This window comes from Melanotaenia boesemani, chromosome 17 (assembly GCF_017639745.1).
Source record: "Melanotaenia boesemani isolate fMelBoe1 chromosome 17, fMelBoe1.pri, whole genome shotgun sequence".
Lineage (NCBI taxonomy): Eukaryota > Metazoa > Chordata > Actinopteri > Atheriniformes > Melanotaeniidae > Melanotaenia > Melanotaenia boesemani.
In genome coordinates, this window is record NC_055698.1 from 31,947,206 (window position 1) to 31,965,984 (window position 18,779).

The following is an 18,779-nucleotide window of genomic DNA, read 5'->3' on the forward strand; positions in this document are numbered from 1 at the left end:
CAACAACACAGAAGAATGTGAGGTAAAACATAACGTAACGGATGGATGAGGAGGTGAAGACGTGATCATGCTGCAGACCTACCGAGGAAAGCTCCAAACGACACCCTGCCTATGCCTGTCGTCCACACAGAAGCAAAGAAGTGCAGCAGAAGCAGTGAGTTCAGCAAAACGGGAGGAAGGGGGGGACAACAGAAAACACTTCAGCTAGCAGCATCAGACTGAACAGAAGGAAGCAGTGAAGGGACGACCGCTCAGGTTTTCTGTAAGGAAGGTCAGAAGGGTCAAAAAGAACCGACCTGGTGTAGAAACCAAACCGCCGCCTGGCTGCTGGTTAGTAAACAACTAACTTTCGTTGTAGGTTTTCAGATCCGACTCCATGAGAAGCGTGGACGTTATTATTTAACATCTAAAGGTAAATGTTGGATTTCCTCCAGGCTGCAAATAAAACTGCAAAACCAAGATCAGCTGTGAGGGCGGAGATAGTTATCAGACGTGTTTGGGGTTACTGGGTTTCAAATCATATTTAAATGAGAGATCTTTGAGGTTTTATTAACCCTTTAAACTCAAGTTATTTTTGCTGTTTTTGGTCCACCTGTTTGTCTTGTCTGCACTGTAATTAATTCGTTAGAGCGCTGCGTTACAACGCTCATCCTCTGCTAAGGTGGACATAAAGTCATCGTCAGGTGTGCTTGTTATGTTGACTTGATGCTGAGAGGGATGGATGCAGAGTAGAAGCACCTAAAAAAACGGAGCGAAACATCTTGAACAGGCTGTGCAAGGTAACGCAAAAGAAAGAGTCTGGTGTCCCCTGGGGGGCTCCGTAGTTTTGAAATGGCCGTTCAACTAAAGTTAAACTGAACAGAATTAATAAACGAATAACGAATAAACATACATATAGGCTGTTCAATACTCTGGTTCATTTTGACCGAAGATTTTTATTATAAAAATTTAGTTATATGTCATTAATGACGTTTGAATTATGAATATTAAGTATGAATAATACCTGAAGGCATTTGAGGATGTAACAGCATGCAGTGTTTTAAAGGCAAAATAAGTAGCGTTGACACCTAGCGTTTCAAATCAGAACTGCAGTCGAAAGAAAGCGTCCCCCCCCAGCTTCCATACCTGCAGGCTGCTGCTCTTTTCCCCACATAAAATACCAAACGCTGCCTTGTTGTTGTTAGGCAACCGTGGGGAGTCGCATATGACTGGTTAAGGAACCAGGAAGTTGGAACGAGCAACACGGTGCACCCAAGTTATTCCAGCACGGAACTCTTATTTTGAAGGAGAAAAACTTGACAAAGACATTGTTGATGTAGGAGACAGATGGTTTATAGGGAAGCTTCCTTTTATCCCTTACAACAATTGAGAAAATTTAAAATTATTTTTACAGAAAAAAATCCTAATTACTCATCCTTTAAATATCAGGCTAAAAAGGTTCATTTTGACCCTTCTGGTGTTCCATAATAAAATGAGATTAGTTTTATCTTCTATCTGCTTAATTACATGACAACCTTTAGGGTTTGGATAGAGGTTCAGACCAAACAAATGACCTGTTTTAGAGAAAAAGAAATGTCTAAAGTATATTTACATAGAAAATATGAAGCCAACACCTACCAAAATACTCGCTGAGGAAGGCGAGGGAGGCGAGGTAGCAGGCCAGGCTGAAGAACTCAGCCCCCACCATGAGCCAGTGCCACGTACGGACCGTCAGAGCCACCATCAGCAGCTCGGTCAGGATGAGCGCCGTGAAGGAGATGGCCACCACGTGCACGAACTCCGACTCAAACAGCACCAGCGCGCCGTACATCAGGATGCCCCCTGAAGGCGTCAAAGAAAACAGTGTTTTTGTTCAAAATGGAACCATATGCTACCCCCTGCTAGCTACAGCAGTTTCCTCGTGTGTCTTCAGCCAAAGAGAAGCCATTCTAATAAACAGAAAAGTTCATTTTGCCACTAACAGAACAATTATAGATCCCAAAGGTAGGTTTATAACAGTTACATTATCCATACGAGTATGATATTATGCATTGTTAATATATATGGACCAAACGTTGACGACTCTTCTTTTTTCCACTCCTCCTTCACCTCACTCTCCGGTCACTTAGATCACACACTCGTTACTGAAGGAGGCTTCAACATGGCATTAAATTCAGCAGGCCTGGACAGGCTGGGTCCAGCAGGAAACCAGCGGGTCTGGCAGGAAACAAAGGCTGTGCCCAGCCTTTTTTCCTCAGGGACCCCTTCATGCGTATACTAAAAAGACCCCTGCCCCAACCCACGCTGGAACCATCCGTGGTTTTATGTTTCAAACATGAGATTCTCACCATAAATGATGTATTCTGGCTGTACTGAAAGTGTGGACATTAATCACAATAGCTCTTCATGTTCAAAGCCTCAGGGACCCCCTGTGCTCTTTGAGGGACCCCCTTGGGGATCCTGAACCCTAGGTTGGGAACCACTAGTATAAACAAAGCCAAATTTGAAATGAATGAAATAAATGACAAGAAAACTCAGTTGTTGCTGCAAAGACTTTGCTTGGAGAACTTTGAACATGGCAACAAATCTGGAGGATTCCTGGCTAATGAATGAAGGGCAGTTTTCTCTGGAGTTACTCCTCTTATCCTCTCATCAAACATCCTGGCCAGACAGGCTTTATAAAGCGTACACACTCCTCCGCTAACACACGCAGACTAATCAGTCTAACAGACTATGTCATCATACAAACCTGGAAACCACAACAATCTCTCTGGATGCAGAGAAAGCATTTGACTGGGTAAACTGGAAATTTTATTTGCAACATTAAACAAATTCGAGTTTGGATCATCTTCTATTGACTGGATAAAGATATTATTTAGTAATCCAAATGCAAGTTAAGACAAATGATCAAACTTGTCCACGCTTCAGTCTGCAGGGGGGCACTGGCAAGGCTGTCCACGCTCTTCCTCACACTTTGCAATCTTTATTGAACCCTTAGCAGCTGGTATTAGACAAAATAAAGAAATTAAAGGTGGATAAATAAGACCAAAAGGCGTCGGTGTGGATGCACAGGTGATCATTAGATGTTTGGGAAGGTTATTGCATTTATATATGAGTGTTGGTATAAGTGAATGTGTTTATAAGGGTGAACTTGTGTACATTATTATTATTGTACACAAGACTGCTGCCCCCCCCGAGGAATTTCAGTCTAATCTGGACAAGGTGGTCTCTGATCACTCAGACGAGGTACATTCCTCATCCAGAGTTCCAGAGATGGCATCAACCTCTCTGGAGGCATCTGGGATAGACCACCACTCAGTAGAAACCTGGACTGTGGTCAGACCAGCCAGTAGTCCAGATCTTTCTTGGAAGAAATGGAGCAAAGAGCAAAAGGAGCATCAAGACTGATGTCAGGAACAAGTCCAAAAGCCCGGTTCTATGATGGGATGGGGCTGGATCGGGATGGAGTGATGGGATGGGGCTGGATCGGGGTGGAGTGATGGGATGGGGCTGGATCGGGATGGAGTTATGGGATGGGGCTGGATCGGGGTGGAGTGATGGGATGGGGTGGAGTGATGGGATGGGGCTGGATCAGGGTGGATCGGGGAGGAGTGATGGGATGGGGCTGGATGGGGCTGGATCAGGGTGGAGTGATGGGATGGGGCTGGATGGGGCTGGATCAGGGTGGAGTGATGGGATGGGGTTGGATGGGGCTGGATCGGGGTGGAGTGATGGGATAGGGCTGGATGGGGCTGGATAGGGGTGGAGTGATGGGATGGGGCTGGATCAGGGTGGAGTGATGGGATGGGGCTGGATCAGGGTGGAGTGATGGGATGGGGCTGGATGGGGCTGGATCGGGGTGGAGTGATGGGATGGGGCTGGATCAGGGTGGATCGGGGAGGAGTGATGGGATGGGGTTGGATGGGGCTGGATCGGGGTGGAGTGATGGGATGGGGCTGGATGGGGCTGGATCAGGGTGGAGTGATGGGATGGGGCTGGATAGGGGTGGAGTGATGGGATGGGGCTGGATCGGGGTGGAGTTATGGGATGGGGCTGGATCGGGGTGGAGTTATGGGATGGGGCTGGATCGGGGTGGAGTTATGGGATGGGGCTGGATCGGGGTGGAGTGATGGGATGGGGCTGGATCGGGGTGGAGTGATGGGATGGGGCTGGATCAGGGTGGATCGGGGAGGAGTGATGGGATGGGGCTGGATCGGGGTGGAGTGATGGGATGGGGCTGGATCGGGGTGGAGTGATGGGATGGGGCTGGATCGGGGAGGAGTGATGGGATGGGGCTGGATCAGGGTGGATCGGGGAGGAGTGATGGGATGGGGCTGGATGGGGCTGGATCGGGGTGGAGTTATGGGATGGGGCTGGATCGGGGTGGAGTGATGGGATGGGGCTGGATCGGGGTGGAGTGATGGGATGGGGCTGGATCGGGATGGAGTTATGGGATGGGGCTGGATCGGGGTGGAGTGATGGGATGGGGTGGAGTGATGGGATGGGGCTGGATCAGGGTGGATCGGGGAGGAGTGATGGGATGGGGCTGGATGGGGCTGGATCAGGGTGGAGTGATGGGATGGGGCTGGATGGGGCTGGATCAGGGTGGAGTGATGGGATGGGGTTGGATGGGGCTGGATCGGGGTGGAGTGATGGGATAGGGCTGGATGGGGCTGGATAGGGGTGGAGTGATGGGATGGGGCTGGATCAGGGTGGAGTGATGGGATGGGGCTGGATCAGGGTGGAGTGATGGGATGGGGCTGGATGGGGCTGGATCGGGGTGGAGTGATGGGATGGGGCTGGATCAGGGTGGATCGGGGAGGAGTGATGGGATGGGGTTGGATCGGGGTGGAGTGATGGGATGGGGCTGGATGGGGCTGGATCAGGGTGGAGTGATGGGATGGGGCTGTATAGGGGTGGAGTGATGGGATGGGGCTGGATCGGGGTGGAGTTATGGGATGGGGCTGGATCGGGGTGGAGTTATGGGATGGGGCTGGATCGGGGTGGAGTTATGGGATGGGGCTGGATCGGGGTGGAGTTATGGGATGGGGCTGGATCGGGGTGGAGTGATGGGATGGGGCTGGATCGGGGTGGAGTGATGGGATGGGGCTGGATCAGGGTGGATCGGGGAGGAGTGATGGGATGGGGCTGGATGGGGCTGGATCGGGGTGGAGTTATGGGATGGGGCTGGATCGGGGTGGAGTGATGGGATGGGGCTGGATCGGGGTGGAGTGATGGGATGGGGCTGGATCGGGGAGGAGTGATGGGATGGGGCTGGATCAGGGTGGATCGGGGAGGAGTGATGGGATGGGGCTGGATGGGGCTGGATCGGGGTGGAGTTATGGGATGGGGCTGGATCGGGGTGGAGCGATGGGATGGGGCTGGATCGGGGTGGAGTGATGGGATGGGGCTGGATCGGGGTGGAGTGATGGGATGGGGTGGAGTGATGGGATGGGGCTGGATCAGGGTGGATCGGGGAGGAGTGATGGGATGGGGCTGGATGGGGCTGGATCAGGGTGGAGTGATGGGATGGGGCTGGATAGGGGTGGAGTGATGGGATGGGGCTGGATCGGGGTGGAGTTATGGGATGGGGCTGGATCGGGGTGGAGTTATGGGATGGGGCTGGATCGGGGTGGAGTGATGGGATGGGGCTGGATCGGGGTGGAGTGATGGGATGGGGCTGGATCGGGGAGGAGTGATGGGATGGGGCTGGATCGGGGTGGAGTGATGGGATGGGGCTGGATCAGGGTGGATCGGGGAGGAGTGATGGGATGGGGCTGGATGGGGCTGGATCGGGGTGGAGTTATGGGATGGGGCTGGATCGGGGTGGAGTGATGGGATGGGGCTGGATCGGGGTGGAGTGATGGGATGGGGCTGGATCAGGGTGGATCGGGGAGGAGTGATGGGATGGGGCTGGATGGGGCTGGATCGGGGTGGAGTTATGGGATGGGGCTGGATCGGGGTGGAGTGATGGGATGGGGCTGGATCGGGGTGGAGTGATGGGATGGGGCTGGATCAGGGTGGATCGGGGAGGAGTGATGGGATGGGGCTGGATCGGGGTGGAGTGATGGGATGGGGCTGGATCGGGGAGGAGTGATGGGATGGGGCTGGATCAGGGTGGATCGGGGAGGAGTGATGGGATGGGGCTGGATGGGGCTGGATCGGGGTGGAGTTATGGGATGGGGCTGGATCGGGGTGGAGTGATGGGATGGGGCTGGATCGGGGAGGAGTGATGGGATGGGGCTGGATCAGGGTGGAGTGATGGGATGGGGCTGGATCAGGGTGGATTGGGGAGGAGTGATGGGATGGGGCTGGATGGGGCTGGATCGGGGTGGAGTGATGGGATGGGGCTGGATCGGGGTGGAGTGATGGGATGGGGCTGGATGGGGCTGGATCGGGGTGGAGTGATGGGATGGGGCTGGATGGGGCTGGATCAGGGTGGAGTGATGGGATGGGGCTGGATGGGGCTGGATAGGGGTGGAGTGATGGGATGGGGCTGGATCCGGGTGGAGTAATGGGATGGGGCTGGATCCGGGTGGAGTGATGGGATGGGGCTGGATCGGGGTGGAGTGATGGGATGGGGTTTGTACAGCAACACCTGCTGCTTCCATCTCACCGCCAGACCTGACCTGGTCCCCAGTACAAGACTCCATATTGTTAGAATGGACTTTCTAGACAGATTGATCATTTTAAGGGCTTCAACACTACAAGTCCAATTCACCCAATCACACACATCCCAGCATTCATACCACGGTGGACACACTGGCAACATGTCCAACATTTTCTGATGCGGGTTGTAGATAAACCATGAGAAACTGAACTTTTCCAGACTCATTCTCCACCTTTGTCTACAGGAATTTTGATTAAAGCAGTGAGGAGTGAAAATATTCCAGATAAATCCGTCAAAACACCATCATCATCATCGTCCACACAGGAACAGTCATGTTCTAAAGCAACCAGGCAAAATTCATAAAAAGCATCTTCAGAGCATCACTGAGCCCAGTTTACTTCTGTCTGGTAGAAAACTGATTAAGGATGATGAGTCTGGCGATAAAGAGCTGATTCAATAACTATTCATGATGGTGAATGATGGACAATGTGTTCCAGTGTGTCTCACTTGGCTAAACGTCCCCAGAGTCCAGACTTTTACTCATCTCTGGGCGCCTACTGTATCTTGATAGCCTTTTGTTTTATCATAACACCACATAAATTGAGCTTAATAGCCTATAACTGATCACATAATTACTTTTTCATAGTCTTCATACGGAGCATTCCAGCGTCTGTAATGAATGAGGCCGGCTCGGTGCCTAATATTTTCCTCCCATATCGGCTTAATGTTTCCTTTTTTCCCTCCACAGAGTTGCTTTTGGCCTTAATTAAAAAGCCGGGCTGTCAGGAAGTCACGCTCGAGCAGGAACATGGATCTTTCTCACACGCTGCACGGCTTAGCGATTACGGAGATATAGATTTACTGGACAGACAAAAGGCTGCATGTAAACGTGGCTGGCAGCTGGAAACCTTAGATACTGAGAAACAGATGGAGAATTTGAACGGGGGACCGTAGTATTACACCGCATGCATGAAGAGCTGCTTTGACGTCTGCAATCCCAGACTGGTCCCACCTTAAATATGCCGCCAAGCAAAAAAAACTAACTTTACCACAAATGCCTGAAGATCGGGAGCAGATCTGAGTTCTTACCTTGATAGATGCTGATCAAAACCCAAACGAGGAAGGTTTTGAAAGACAACGAACGGCCCTGAAGAAGAGAAACATGCTTTGTGAGTGTGATGGGTTAAAATAAAACCAGCGTAAGTGGGGGGTGGGCGGTGAAATGCTGGTGAAACCTTGGTGAGGTCTTTGTAAAGCTCTGGGTAGAGCAGCGCCATCTCCGGCTTCACGTCTTGGTCCAGAACCAGAGAGAAGACAGGAAACATGGTGTAGATGGTGGCGTACCTGCACAGAGACGTCAGCGAGATGAAAAGCCGACATGGTGACAGTAACACACCTGCTGGGACGGAGCGAGGCAAAGATTGATGGGGAGGAAGGTTTTTAGAGGATAAGAGGATCTGTGTTTTTACCTTGTTTGTTTATATGTGTGTGTAAATATGTGTGTATATATGTATGTACGTTTCTTTTTCTCCCGACTGGGACCTCTTGCTGGGTCATGACTGCAAATGAGAATTTGCTCGCAAACATTTTACCTGGAAAAATAAAGGTCCAATAAAAATAAAAAGAACTATTTTGACAGTCGGCCCTGGTCCTTACTTCCTCTCCTTCAGCATCATGAGTCTAACCTCAAGAATAAATGACTCTATAACCTCTTTTAAAGACTCAAACCCTGCAAAGATCAGAGCAGATTGGGTGGATGAGTTAGGGGAGGAACTGGAATTAGAAGAGGACATTTGGAAAAACGCTCTACTAAGAGTAAATGACAGCACTTCCTGTGCCACATTAAGCAGAATTAATTTAAATTCCACATCACATCCACAACTCCCAAGCAAAACTAAAATTTATCCTAACATAGAAGCTAGCTGCGAGCGGTGTCAACCCGTCTGTTCTGGTTATGTTCAGCCTTGACAACCTTAATACTGATCTCCAACCCAGCGCAGCAATGACCATTTTTAGTACCACAGATAGAAGAAATACTACAAGAAGGAAAAGTTATAAAAATATAACTGCTTTTAGAACACTGCTGGCACATATAAGGAAATTATTACACTGGAAGTCAAATAATCCCTGAAGTGTCTCTATGGTTTAGTAACCTGATGCAACACACAGTTCGAGAAGAAAAAATACTCTCTCAGGGAGTCCAGTTCAAATTTCTTTCTGTCTGGGATCCAGTACTGTCCCATTGTCCCATGTCCTGTGCAGTGCAAGACTTTAGTGTGTTTTTTCTTAATGGATGTTAAACATGCTGCTGGGGGGTGGGTGCAGGGGTGTTATTAGAAAATACTAATATGAGCATCGTTCCAAGGATCCTTTTCCTTTGCATTTGGGTCTTATGTACTTGTTCTGCAGGTGCTCAATAAAAATACATAAACAGCTGCAAAACATCTGCAGCTTCTGGGTTCTACCACTAGATTCTAGATTCTGTACGTTTGCAGGTCAAAAATGTCCTCAAGCACAAATCTGTGCATAAGAAGGGTTGATGAATGAGGGTCTTGGTCTGAATGTGTTTTAAAAATGTAATCTGAAACAACTTAGAGTGACCCTGTTTCCATACCCGACCATGAGGAAGCCCTGGTACAGCGGCACAGAGGCAAAGTAGAAGATGGAGGAGAAGACAGCCTGAAGATAAAAAACAAGAACGTCAGGAGCCAAATTCTCTCCTCCTTTCTCCTGTTTCACCAAACAACAATCGTTACCAGAACCCCAGGATGTTCATGTGAACACTGCAGAGGCTCTACAGACGTACCTGCATGGTGGAGATGATCATTCCTCTGTGCATCACAAACTGACCAAGTGCCGCCGAGCGCTTGTAGCTGTTCCTGCCGTGAACCATGAGCAGGCGACCGATGTGCTTAAACTGGGTGATGGAGAAATCTGCAGCCAGCGACGCCTGCTTCCCTTCCTGCTCAGAAACAAACAAAAACACATCAAAGTGATCCAGAACCAGACTGGAGGGCTTCATGAAAATCAGTGTTTATGGTTTTTACCTTTCCTTCAATCCCAATCCCACAGTCTGCAGCCTGGATCATGCTAACGTCATTTCCTCCATCACCTGCCACAAAACAGAGGAACAGATTTAGAAAAGCAGCAGTGATGAGATTTTCTGAGTTTTGACTGCCATCTAGTGGTCACATGCAGTTAAACCTTCAACATGATGCCCTGCACCCTCCGCTCAGATCCATGCAGAGTTCTGTGGTGATTAAAAAGCTTCATGTGTCTTTCAGACAGCAAACTAAATAATTAGTCTGTCCGAGGGACCTTTATGTCAAATAATTCCTCCCCAACTGCAGGGACATAGTTTCCCAGAGGCCACTTGCTGTTAAAACAAATATCCAACCAGCCAATCACGTGGCAGCATGTAGCCATGTAGACGTGGTGAAGACGACTTGCTGAAGTTCAAACTGAGCATCAGAATGAGGAAGAAAGGAGATTTAAGAGACTTTTAACATGTCATGGTTGTTGGTCTGAGTATTTACTGGGATTTTCACACACAACCATCTCCAGGGTTTCTAGAGATGGTCTGAAGAAGAGAAAATATCCAGAGCAGCAGTTGTCTGGACCAGGATGTCTGGTTGATGTCAGAGGTCAGAGGAGAATGGGTAGACTGGTTGGAGATGATAGAAAGACAACAGGAAGTCCAGTAAGCACTGGTTCCAACCAAAGATCTGCAGAACAGCATCTCTGAACACACAACACGTCCAGCCTGGAAGCAGATGGACTACAGCAGCAGAAGACACACCGGGTGCCTCCTGCCAGCTAAGAACAGGAAACTGAGGCTACAGTTCACACACACTCACCAACACTGGACAATAGAGGATGGAGAAACGTTGCTGGTCTGATGAGTCTCCATTTCAGCTCCACATTCAGATGCTCGGCTCAGAATCTGCTGGAAACATCATGAAAACATGGATCCATCCTGTCTTGGATCAACGCTTCAGGCTGCTGCTGGTGTAATGGTGGGGGGAGATTTTCTTGGCCCACTTTGGGCCCCTTAGTACCAACGTGTCCTGGTTTAACCAGCACAGCCTACCTGAGTATTGTTGCTGACCATGTCCATCCCTTTATGACCACAGTGGAGCATCTTCTGATGCTACTTCCAGCAGGATAATGCACCATGTCACAAAGCTCAGATCATCTCCACCTGCTTTCTAGAACATGACGATGAGTTCACTGGACTCCAACGGCCTCCACAGCCACCAGATCTCAGTCCAGTAGAGCAGCTTTGGGATGTGGTGGAACGGGAGATTCTCATCATGGATGCAGCCGACAAACCTGCAGCAACTGTGTGATGCTGTCATGTTAATATGGAGAAAACCTCTGAGGAAGGTTTCCACCACCTGCTTCATCTATCACACCAGGATTAAAGCAGGTCTGGAGAAAAAAGGGGGTCCAACACGATACTAGAAGGTGGACCTGATAAAGTGGTATATGAGCATTATCTCTAAGACCATATCTATGTTATGGATTTATTTATTTGTCTTTTTGTGTAAACAATCTTTGCTAGATCATGTGATCTAAGCTGGTTCTGTGCACGGTGCGTCTATCTGATGTAAGTCTGCAGCTCGCTGTCCGCTACCTACCGATGGCGCAGGTTCTGTTGGCGGTGTGCTGCTGCAGGAGTCTGACGATCTGGGCCTTCTGAGTCGGGGAGCAACGACAGCAGACAACCGCTGGACACTGACAGGCCAGCTCCACAAACTCATGTTCATAGTACCCCAAACACACCTGAAACACGGAGAAATACTAAACATGAACACGTCTTTAAGATGTGAGATTTTCTTCAACAGACCAGTCCTTGTTGTGGTTTGTTTTTCTCTCCAAATCCTCAATTCCACATGTGAACGCCAAGATATTTGTTTTGGCTCTTTGTGCTTGTTTGGCTGCATCCTCAGCATCATCTGTAGTACCTCTAAAGAGTCTCCAGAGATGACCAGAGCACAGTCATGTTTCCTTCTGAAGGCGTTGAGCTCCAGATGGGCCTCTCCTCGGTTCGAGACCTGCGCCACAGCAACAAAGCACCATTAACCACAAACGTGCATCAAGATCCGAACAGCAAACAGAGCCAGAGAGCATCCCGCACCGGTCTGAAGACGTGGATGTCCTGGTTCCTGGAGACCAGATGAGAGCTTTTCGCGATGCATGTGGCCGTCTCGAGCTTGTCCCCCGTTAACATCCAGATCTGAGCCGAAAACAAGATGCTGATGATGCTGAAGGTTATAAAACGGTGAAATTCACAACTTCCGCTAAGATTCCCGCCCCGACCTTAATGCCAGCATTCCTCAGCAGCTCCAACGTGGGCCTGACGTCTGCTTGGAGCTGGTCTTCCACGCCGGTCAGACACAGGAGCTCCATCTCCCTCTCCAGACTCTCCACCACTGCTGCCACCTTCAGGGCTCGGTCATGGATGCTCAGCTTCGCCTGGTTGTAGCGATTCTGCACAAAAACGAGAAGAAACGGGGAAAAAAAATTTAAAAGCGATGAGCAAAGATGTTTACGATGTTAAATATGCAGAATCTATTTAAAAAAAAGAAAGAAAAAAGTATTTCAAGTACAGCACGGTCATTAAACGCATTAATTCTAAATGAGATTTTCAGGATGTTTGTGGCTCCAAAACAAACAGAAAAGTATCCTAACCAACATTTTTCAGACAATATTTAACTAATTCAAATTAAAAAACTCTTTATTAGTCCCAGATGAGGAAATTGGTAAAGCATGCATAGTGTGAAAGAAAACAAAAAACTGTAAATAACAAGGCGAAGAATGACGTAAAAATAACCAAAATGGTGAAAATTGCTTAACTTACAGACCCACTCGATGCTTATTTTGAACTATTTAAAATGTTCTCAGTGGTCTTTAAATTGTGATTATGAAGTTTCTGGCAAAAATCACAGAACCTGTGGTCTCCCAGGACTCTGCTTCTGCAGAGGACCAGTAGCTCATGTGGGCGGAGTCAGCGCTGCGCCGCTGGCACACCGACAGATCATTAGCGGTGGAAAAAAAAAAAGGTGTGTAACATAGGAGCTGACCCCGTCTTCCTTAAAGTGTTGACAGCAAACCAACGTGTGGTTTGTTAAACTGTGATGACTGAAAAACCTCATCCATCGCTCTCTCACAGCAAAGTTTTTCGGTAAATAATGAAAGCTAACGTGATTAGCAACCTGCTACTGCACATACGTGTCGATCCGCCATCTCTTCATCCCCAGAGTCAGAAGGGGTGGAGAGGGCGGGGCAGGAGCTTGTGGCTCCGCCCTGTGGGGTTATGACGTGTAAATCTGAACTCGCCTTTTCCTGCCCACCAATGTTTCACAATGATTTAAACGCAGAAATACTCAGAAAAGCCATTTTGATAAAATTTTTCACAAGATATGTCCTCTAGTGTCAGATAAATGCCACATGGACATGAACAATGGGAAAACCATGATTTTCACCGGAGTGGCTCTTTAATAAAACTGCATGTGATATAATGATTATAACTATATCACAACTATTTAATATAACAATATAATGATTGAAAACTATCTGGGGTCCATCTTTTCTATACAGAGAAAAATTACACACAAGTGAAAACATCCAAGATGTCTGCTGCTGGGGTGTGATAGATTAGTTATTGAACAGCAGATATTAGTTATTAATAAATGTTATTTAAGAAAAATAATCATGGGGCACCACCGAGAAGAAACTAACAGCTAAACATTGATATCAGATTTTAGGGTCTTTATGCTTTATAGAAGGGTTTTAAGGTAATTTCCAAACTATTTGATCAGAAGATGGAAAACATTCAGGACAGTTTGATTGGGAAGTGTCAGGAGCCAGTTGGTCTCCAGGGTCTGTGGGTGTTAATCTGGGAAGGTTTAGATGGTCATTTCCAAATTACCTGTCGTTTATCTACAGAAAAAGATTATTCACATCTTCCCAGGAGTGGATGTCCCATAAAGTTCAACCCAGTATCAGACTGGCAAAGCTCAGGGAAGCTGGAAGAACTGCTTATATATCGCCCTCTGGTAGAACATGTTCAGAAGAGTCCATCCATACCTCAAAGTCCTGATACTGCTCCTCGGACAGAGACTTCTTGGCCACCACCAGAGTCCTCAGACCTTCTCTGGCCATGTTCCCGCACTGAGGAACAGAAAGCACAGGCTGAGCTCACACAATCCTTCTAAAACCTTAGTTTCTTGGCTAAATCTCAAGATGCCGCGTCTCTGAAGTAAATGTAAATATAGGCCAGATGTTCCACCATGACAGCGCTCTGCTGTATAAGTACACTGTGTACAGTGTCGTCAATAACAGCATATTGTTACCACCAAAAGAGATCAATAATGAATAACATGCCCTCCAGAGAGGTTCAGAGGACAAAGAAAACAAAGGGATGGATGGCGGTTTATTTTTCATATGAAACACCAATAGGACCGATCAGTCCTGTTGATTGGTTATTGACAGGCAGAGTAGGAGCAGTGCCAGCTGATCTGACAGCAGGATATTACAGCCAACAGGACTTCATTAGCACCATTGTTCAGGAATATGACATACTGTAATTACTTCAACTTTATCTAGGTCACTAATTAAATCAAAAGCTGCCCCCGGTGCCAAATGACTCGATAATGCCAATATGATTATGAACATAAGCACACGAGACCTTCAACCAATGAACAGCCTGTTCATCTGCTGATGAAGTGTCCTCAAAATTTCCTGATTGGGATAAATAAAGTAAAAATTATTATTATTATTATTTTTTATTATTGTTATTATTAGTAGTAGTATTATTATTAGTAGTATTATTATTATCTACATTAATAGTCAATTATCAGATTTATTTCAGAGTACATATGTGTGTGGTGACATCACTTCCTGTTAGTTTCAAAACAATTGGTCTGTGTTGAACATGGTGAAACCTGCGGTCTTAGCGTTAGCGGCTAATGTGAGAGCCTGTGGTCTTAGCATTAGCTGCTAATGGGAGAGCCTGTGGTCTTAGCATTAGCTGCTAATGTGAGAGCCCGCGGTCTTAGCATTAGCTGCTAATGTGAGAGCCTGTGGTCTTAGCATTAGCTGCTAATGTGAGAGCCCGCGGTCTTAGCATTAGCTGCTAATGTGAGAGCCCGCGGTCTTAGCATTAGCTGCTAATGTGAGAGCCCGCGGTCTTAGTGTTACCTGCCAATGTGAGAGCCCGCGGTCTTAGCATTAGCTGCTAATGGGAGAGCCTGTGGTCTTAGCATTAGCTGCTAATGTGAGAGCCCGCGGTCTTAGTGTTACCTGCCAATGTGAGAGCCCGCGGTCTTAGCGTTAGCTGCTAATGTGAGAGCCCGCGGTCTTAGCATTAGCTGCTAATGTGAGAGCCCGCGGTCTTAGTGTTACCTGCCAATGTGAGAGCCCGCGGTCTTAGCGTTAGCTGCTAATGTGAGAGCCCGTGGTCTTAGCGTTAGCATTAGAGAGTCCATTCATCAGATAGTTTACATGCATGAAGACATCGGAGTATTGGGGATAAAGGATATCAGATTATTCTATCTGCATGATCACTACAGTTATCTGATAGCTTCAGAAATCAGGAAATGATCAGATTTTTGACGTGCATGTAAACGGGATCATTGATTCCACAGCAGCTTAGTATGTGTGATATAACTCTGGATTCTTTTGGAGCACAGAAAGGAAATATGATGTTTTTCAATGCAAATTGGGGAATTTTGGTTTTTACCTCTTCTTCCAGCCAGTCGTTATACTGCACAATGCTCGCCATGGCAACATCAGCACCCTTCATGTAGAAAGTGATGTCACCTGTTGACTCCTCCTGAATGAAAATGAAAAGTAAAGTTAACGAAACGCCGTAAAGATTCATGCAGTACTGATCAAACTGTCAGAGCCCAACATGAAACTGTGCACAAAACATGGAAGGAACAAAGTTTGACAGCAGAGATGGAAACAGGATTTTAGATTAATGAAAAGTGAATTTGTTGTCTATTTAATTGGTTATAAAAATGGATGCCACAGTTCCCACCCGGACGATGATGCCCATCCTTTTGCTCTCGGAGGTGAAGGGGAAGATCTGCAGGATGTAGAAGGAGAGGATCTGTCCGGACGGAGTCTTCAGCTGCAGAGAGGTCAGGTCTCTGTTCACTAGGGTCAGGCCGACGCTCTCCGTCCAGCGAACCAGAGCAACCTGAGGGATGTGCACACAGAAAACACTCACAGCATCCCTAACATGGTGGGAACATTTACAACACAGGGCGAAACTGAAACGTGGTTTTACTGGCAGCAGAAGGGCAGGACAGGGTTTCAGCATCTCCCAGCTTCTCATTCAGCTTCAAATAAGTGTTTTTCTGTTTCTCTTCCCTCCTCAGCAGGAAGTGCAGCCCCCGAGCGAGCGTTCAGCTGCACACGACTCGATTCTCAATGGCTTCATTTTCAGTTTGCTCACTCAAAGGTTGTTATTATACTCTGACCTACAAATTGGGACTTCCTGTTAATACCCGTCATTTCTCCTGCTCCCCCTTTAAGTTCCATTAAAGGGCTGCCTACATTTACTTAACACACATCTGTGTCCCATTATCCTGGTGTGTGTGTGTGTGTGTGTGTGAGAGAGAGAGAGCGACACACAGTCACAGGTCAATTAACAAGCACAACGTGTGTTCAGGACCCTAACGTCGGCTCTCCAGCCTGACAGAAGCCACGGACAGCTCGCTCAACTTTAACTCGGCTTCTTCGCGACAACGTCCTGATCACAGTCATCATGAAGGCTTATAACACTTCCAACCAAAACAATGTGAGACAATCTGACTCAAACGTTTGCTTTTCAGTTCATTCTTGTTGTTGCATGTCTCACATGTAAACAGCGAGTCTGTGGACAAAAGAAGGATTCCTTCTCGGAGGAAGCTGGACTCGCGAAGTCTACTGAAACGTGCTGTAGGGCTGGGCTAAAAAATCTGATTCAAACTGAATTAATCCATATTGATTAATAAAACAGATTGAGTGACGCTGCTCTGGCGTGACTCTCTAATGCTCGGCGAGATCTTAGCACTGCTCGTTTCCGAATCGGGTCAGAGAACCCAGGAGAACTCAGATCATCGTACAGCAAGTCCCATGTTCGGTAGCATAACTTATGTTCAGATCTCGGTACCTGGCCCACTTCATCTCCTAATGTTGGCTCATTATATCAGAGTGGAGGCCAAACAGTTCAGCAGCTGTTCTCTGATCCAGCAGGAAGTGAGGGAGAGGAATAAGAGGACAGAAAGAACAAAGGTAGAGTCTCGCTGTCATCACAGACCTCCACCTCCCATCGGCTCAGAGAAAATTAAATATTGATCAGTCCGAGCAGAGTGAGACAACAAGAGGCAACAGAGCCAAGTGAGGAGGGATATAAACATCTGCTCAGGGAGGAGGACAGATTCAACTTTCACCTAATCTTTTAATGTTTTTCTGATCACTACACCCGGGTCGAGGTCCAACACAGAGGTTGAAAAGTCAGGGATGTCAAACATTAGCCATGCCTCAATCTACGTCAAACCACTACAAACTATCCTTCAATCTTCCATCAATTATCCCCGTTTCCATCCTTCTCCTCAGATTTCTCCAGACATGACTCCTGTCATTTAATTAAAAAGCTCATATTTGTTCCACCTGGTTGAAATCTCAGCCATAAAAGTTTCAACTCTGGTTACAGGCAGAAAGGAGCCAGGAAAGGAGGTCATGGAGAGGCCCTGGCGGATCGGTCCGCATTCTCCCTCCAGTTGGGCCAATAAATTCCCAGGAAGCAAAGACAGACAATTAAACAGCTTCAGATCTAAGAAGAGCTCGGGACCTCTGACTTTCAGCTGATAAAATGACTGTTACCATGGTTACAGAGGATAATAAACATGAAACGTTAGACTCAGGGTGCTGGATCCTGATCATTTCTCATGTTTACATTTAAAACAGCAAAACTAGGAAATTAATGGCTTTCAGAAGGTTTCGGACGCTTTAGACCCATAATTAGCAGAATTAGCAGAATAATTATGGGCAGAACTTTGCTCTGACATCTTAACGAAGCCATGATAAAAACCCTCTCCACAGTCACCAGCAACATCTTCACTGGGACCCGATCCCCACATCCACCTCTCCCAGCCCTGGTGGAGAGAAACTGAGGCTTATCTGACAGATAATCTCTGAGTCTGGACCTCTTCCCCGTGGGACAGTCTGAAACACCTCCCTGGGAGGCATCCGGAGGGCATCCTGGCCAGATGTTGAAACCATTTCAACTTGCAATGTGGAGGATCTAAATGAGCCTGTTTACACGCCCACCAAAACTCTGATTACCTCCCACACGGGATATAAATGCCAGGAAAACATGTAAACTATCCTTCAGTTACACACCACCGTTCCTGAGAAACTCGACTATATACAGGATAATGCTCGGAGGCGCTGGAGCTCTAGCAGAGTTTTAAGGGTTAAACTTGGACATCTTACCATGATCCTTCTCTTGAATCAAGAGGTAAATTTCAGGGTTTCTCAGGTGAAGCTACTGACTGAATGTAAGTTAGGAGAATTTGACTGCATCAGATTTTTACCTCATCTGGACTCGAGGCCTGGTACGTGCGGTTGTCGTCGCTGAAGTCCTGGTCGGCCTCTGCAGACTCCGTCTCTCCGTTCACGCTGGCGTGCGACTCGTAGACGGGCGTGACGTTGTGGCACAGGGCGATGGCTTTCACGGCTTCGTGGATGCGGCTGCTGACACTCTTACGGACTTTTGGACCTGATGTTTGAGTCTTCCGCATCGCCGTGGCGCCACCAGCGCCTGAACTCCCACCGGACGGCTGAGAGGTGCCCTACAGAAACGTAAACCCGTAGTTCTGTTACTGCTGATCACTGAACACCATTCTAACCAGCTCAACATCACATGTGCAGAAGAATCTGTTCGTCTTTCTCAAAAGCTTTAATACTTTTATTTTATTTTCATATTATATTATATTATATTATATTATATTATATTATATTATATTATATTAGTGGCCGTCTCAGTTGTTCACCTCTTCTGACCCTCTGAAAGTTGTCTAAAATATCAGTACATTAGAATTTTTTAATTGAGACAAATTATATTTTGTGAAGCTGTTTGTATGAAAAACTGGATTCAAAATAAAAGCCTACAGCTTCTAAAGACTCATTTAAA

General features: G+C 47.4%; 1 protein-coding gene across 5 annotated transcripts in view; it reads right to left on the reverse strand.

Moving 5' to 3' along the window:
* atp9b (ATPase phospholipid transporting 9B) overlaps positions 1–18,779 on the reverse strand; it is a 50,395-nt gene that overhangs the window by 3,817 nt on the left and 27,799 nt on the right. For 4 of the 5 annotated variants that reach the window (XM_042012544.1, XM_042012546.1, XM_042012543.1 and 1 more), the window contains 15 exons: positions 18,181–18,438; positions 15,636–15,797; positions 15,336–15,428; positions 13,682–13,765; positions 11,912–12,082; positions 11,730–11,828; positions 11,557–11,646; positions 11,230–11,374; positions 9,637–9,701; positions 9,396–9,551; positions 9,204–9,268; positions 7,825–7,933; positions 7,679–7,736; positions 1,618–1,821; positions 83–115 (listed from right to left, as the gene is read on the reverse strand). In XM_042012544.1, the coding sequence (XP_041868478.1) occupies positions 83–115; positions 1,618–1,821; positions 7,679–7,736; positions 7,825–7,933; positions 9,204–9,268; positions 9,396–9,551; positions 9,637–9,701; positions 11,230–11,374; positions 11,557–11,646; positions 11,730–11,828; positions 11,912–12,082; positions 13,682–13,765; positions 15,336–15,428; positions 15,636–15,797; positions 18,181–18,438 (1,792 nt within the window). The remainder of the gene's footprint in view (positions 1–82; positions 116–1,617; positions 1,822–7,678; positions 7,737–7,824; positions 7,934–9,203; positions 9,269–9,395; positions 9,552–9,636; positions 9,702–11,229; positions 11,375–11,556; positions 11,647–11,729; positions 11,829–11,911; positions 12,083–13,681; positions 13,766–15,335; positions 15,429–15,635; positions 15,798–18,180; positions 18,439–18,779) is intronic. The other variant, XM_042012545.1, reaches the window with a different exon arrangement.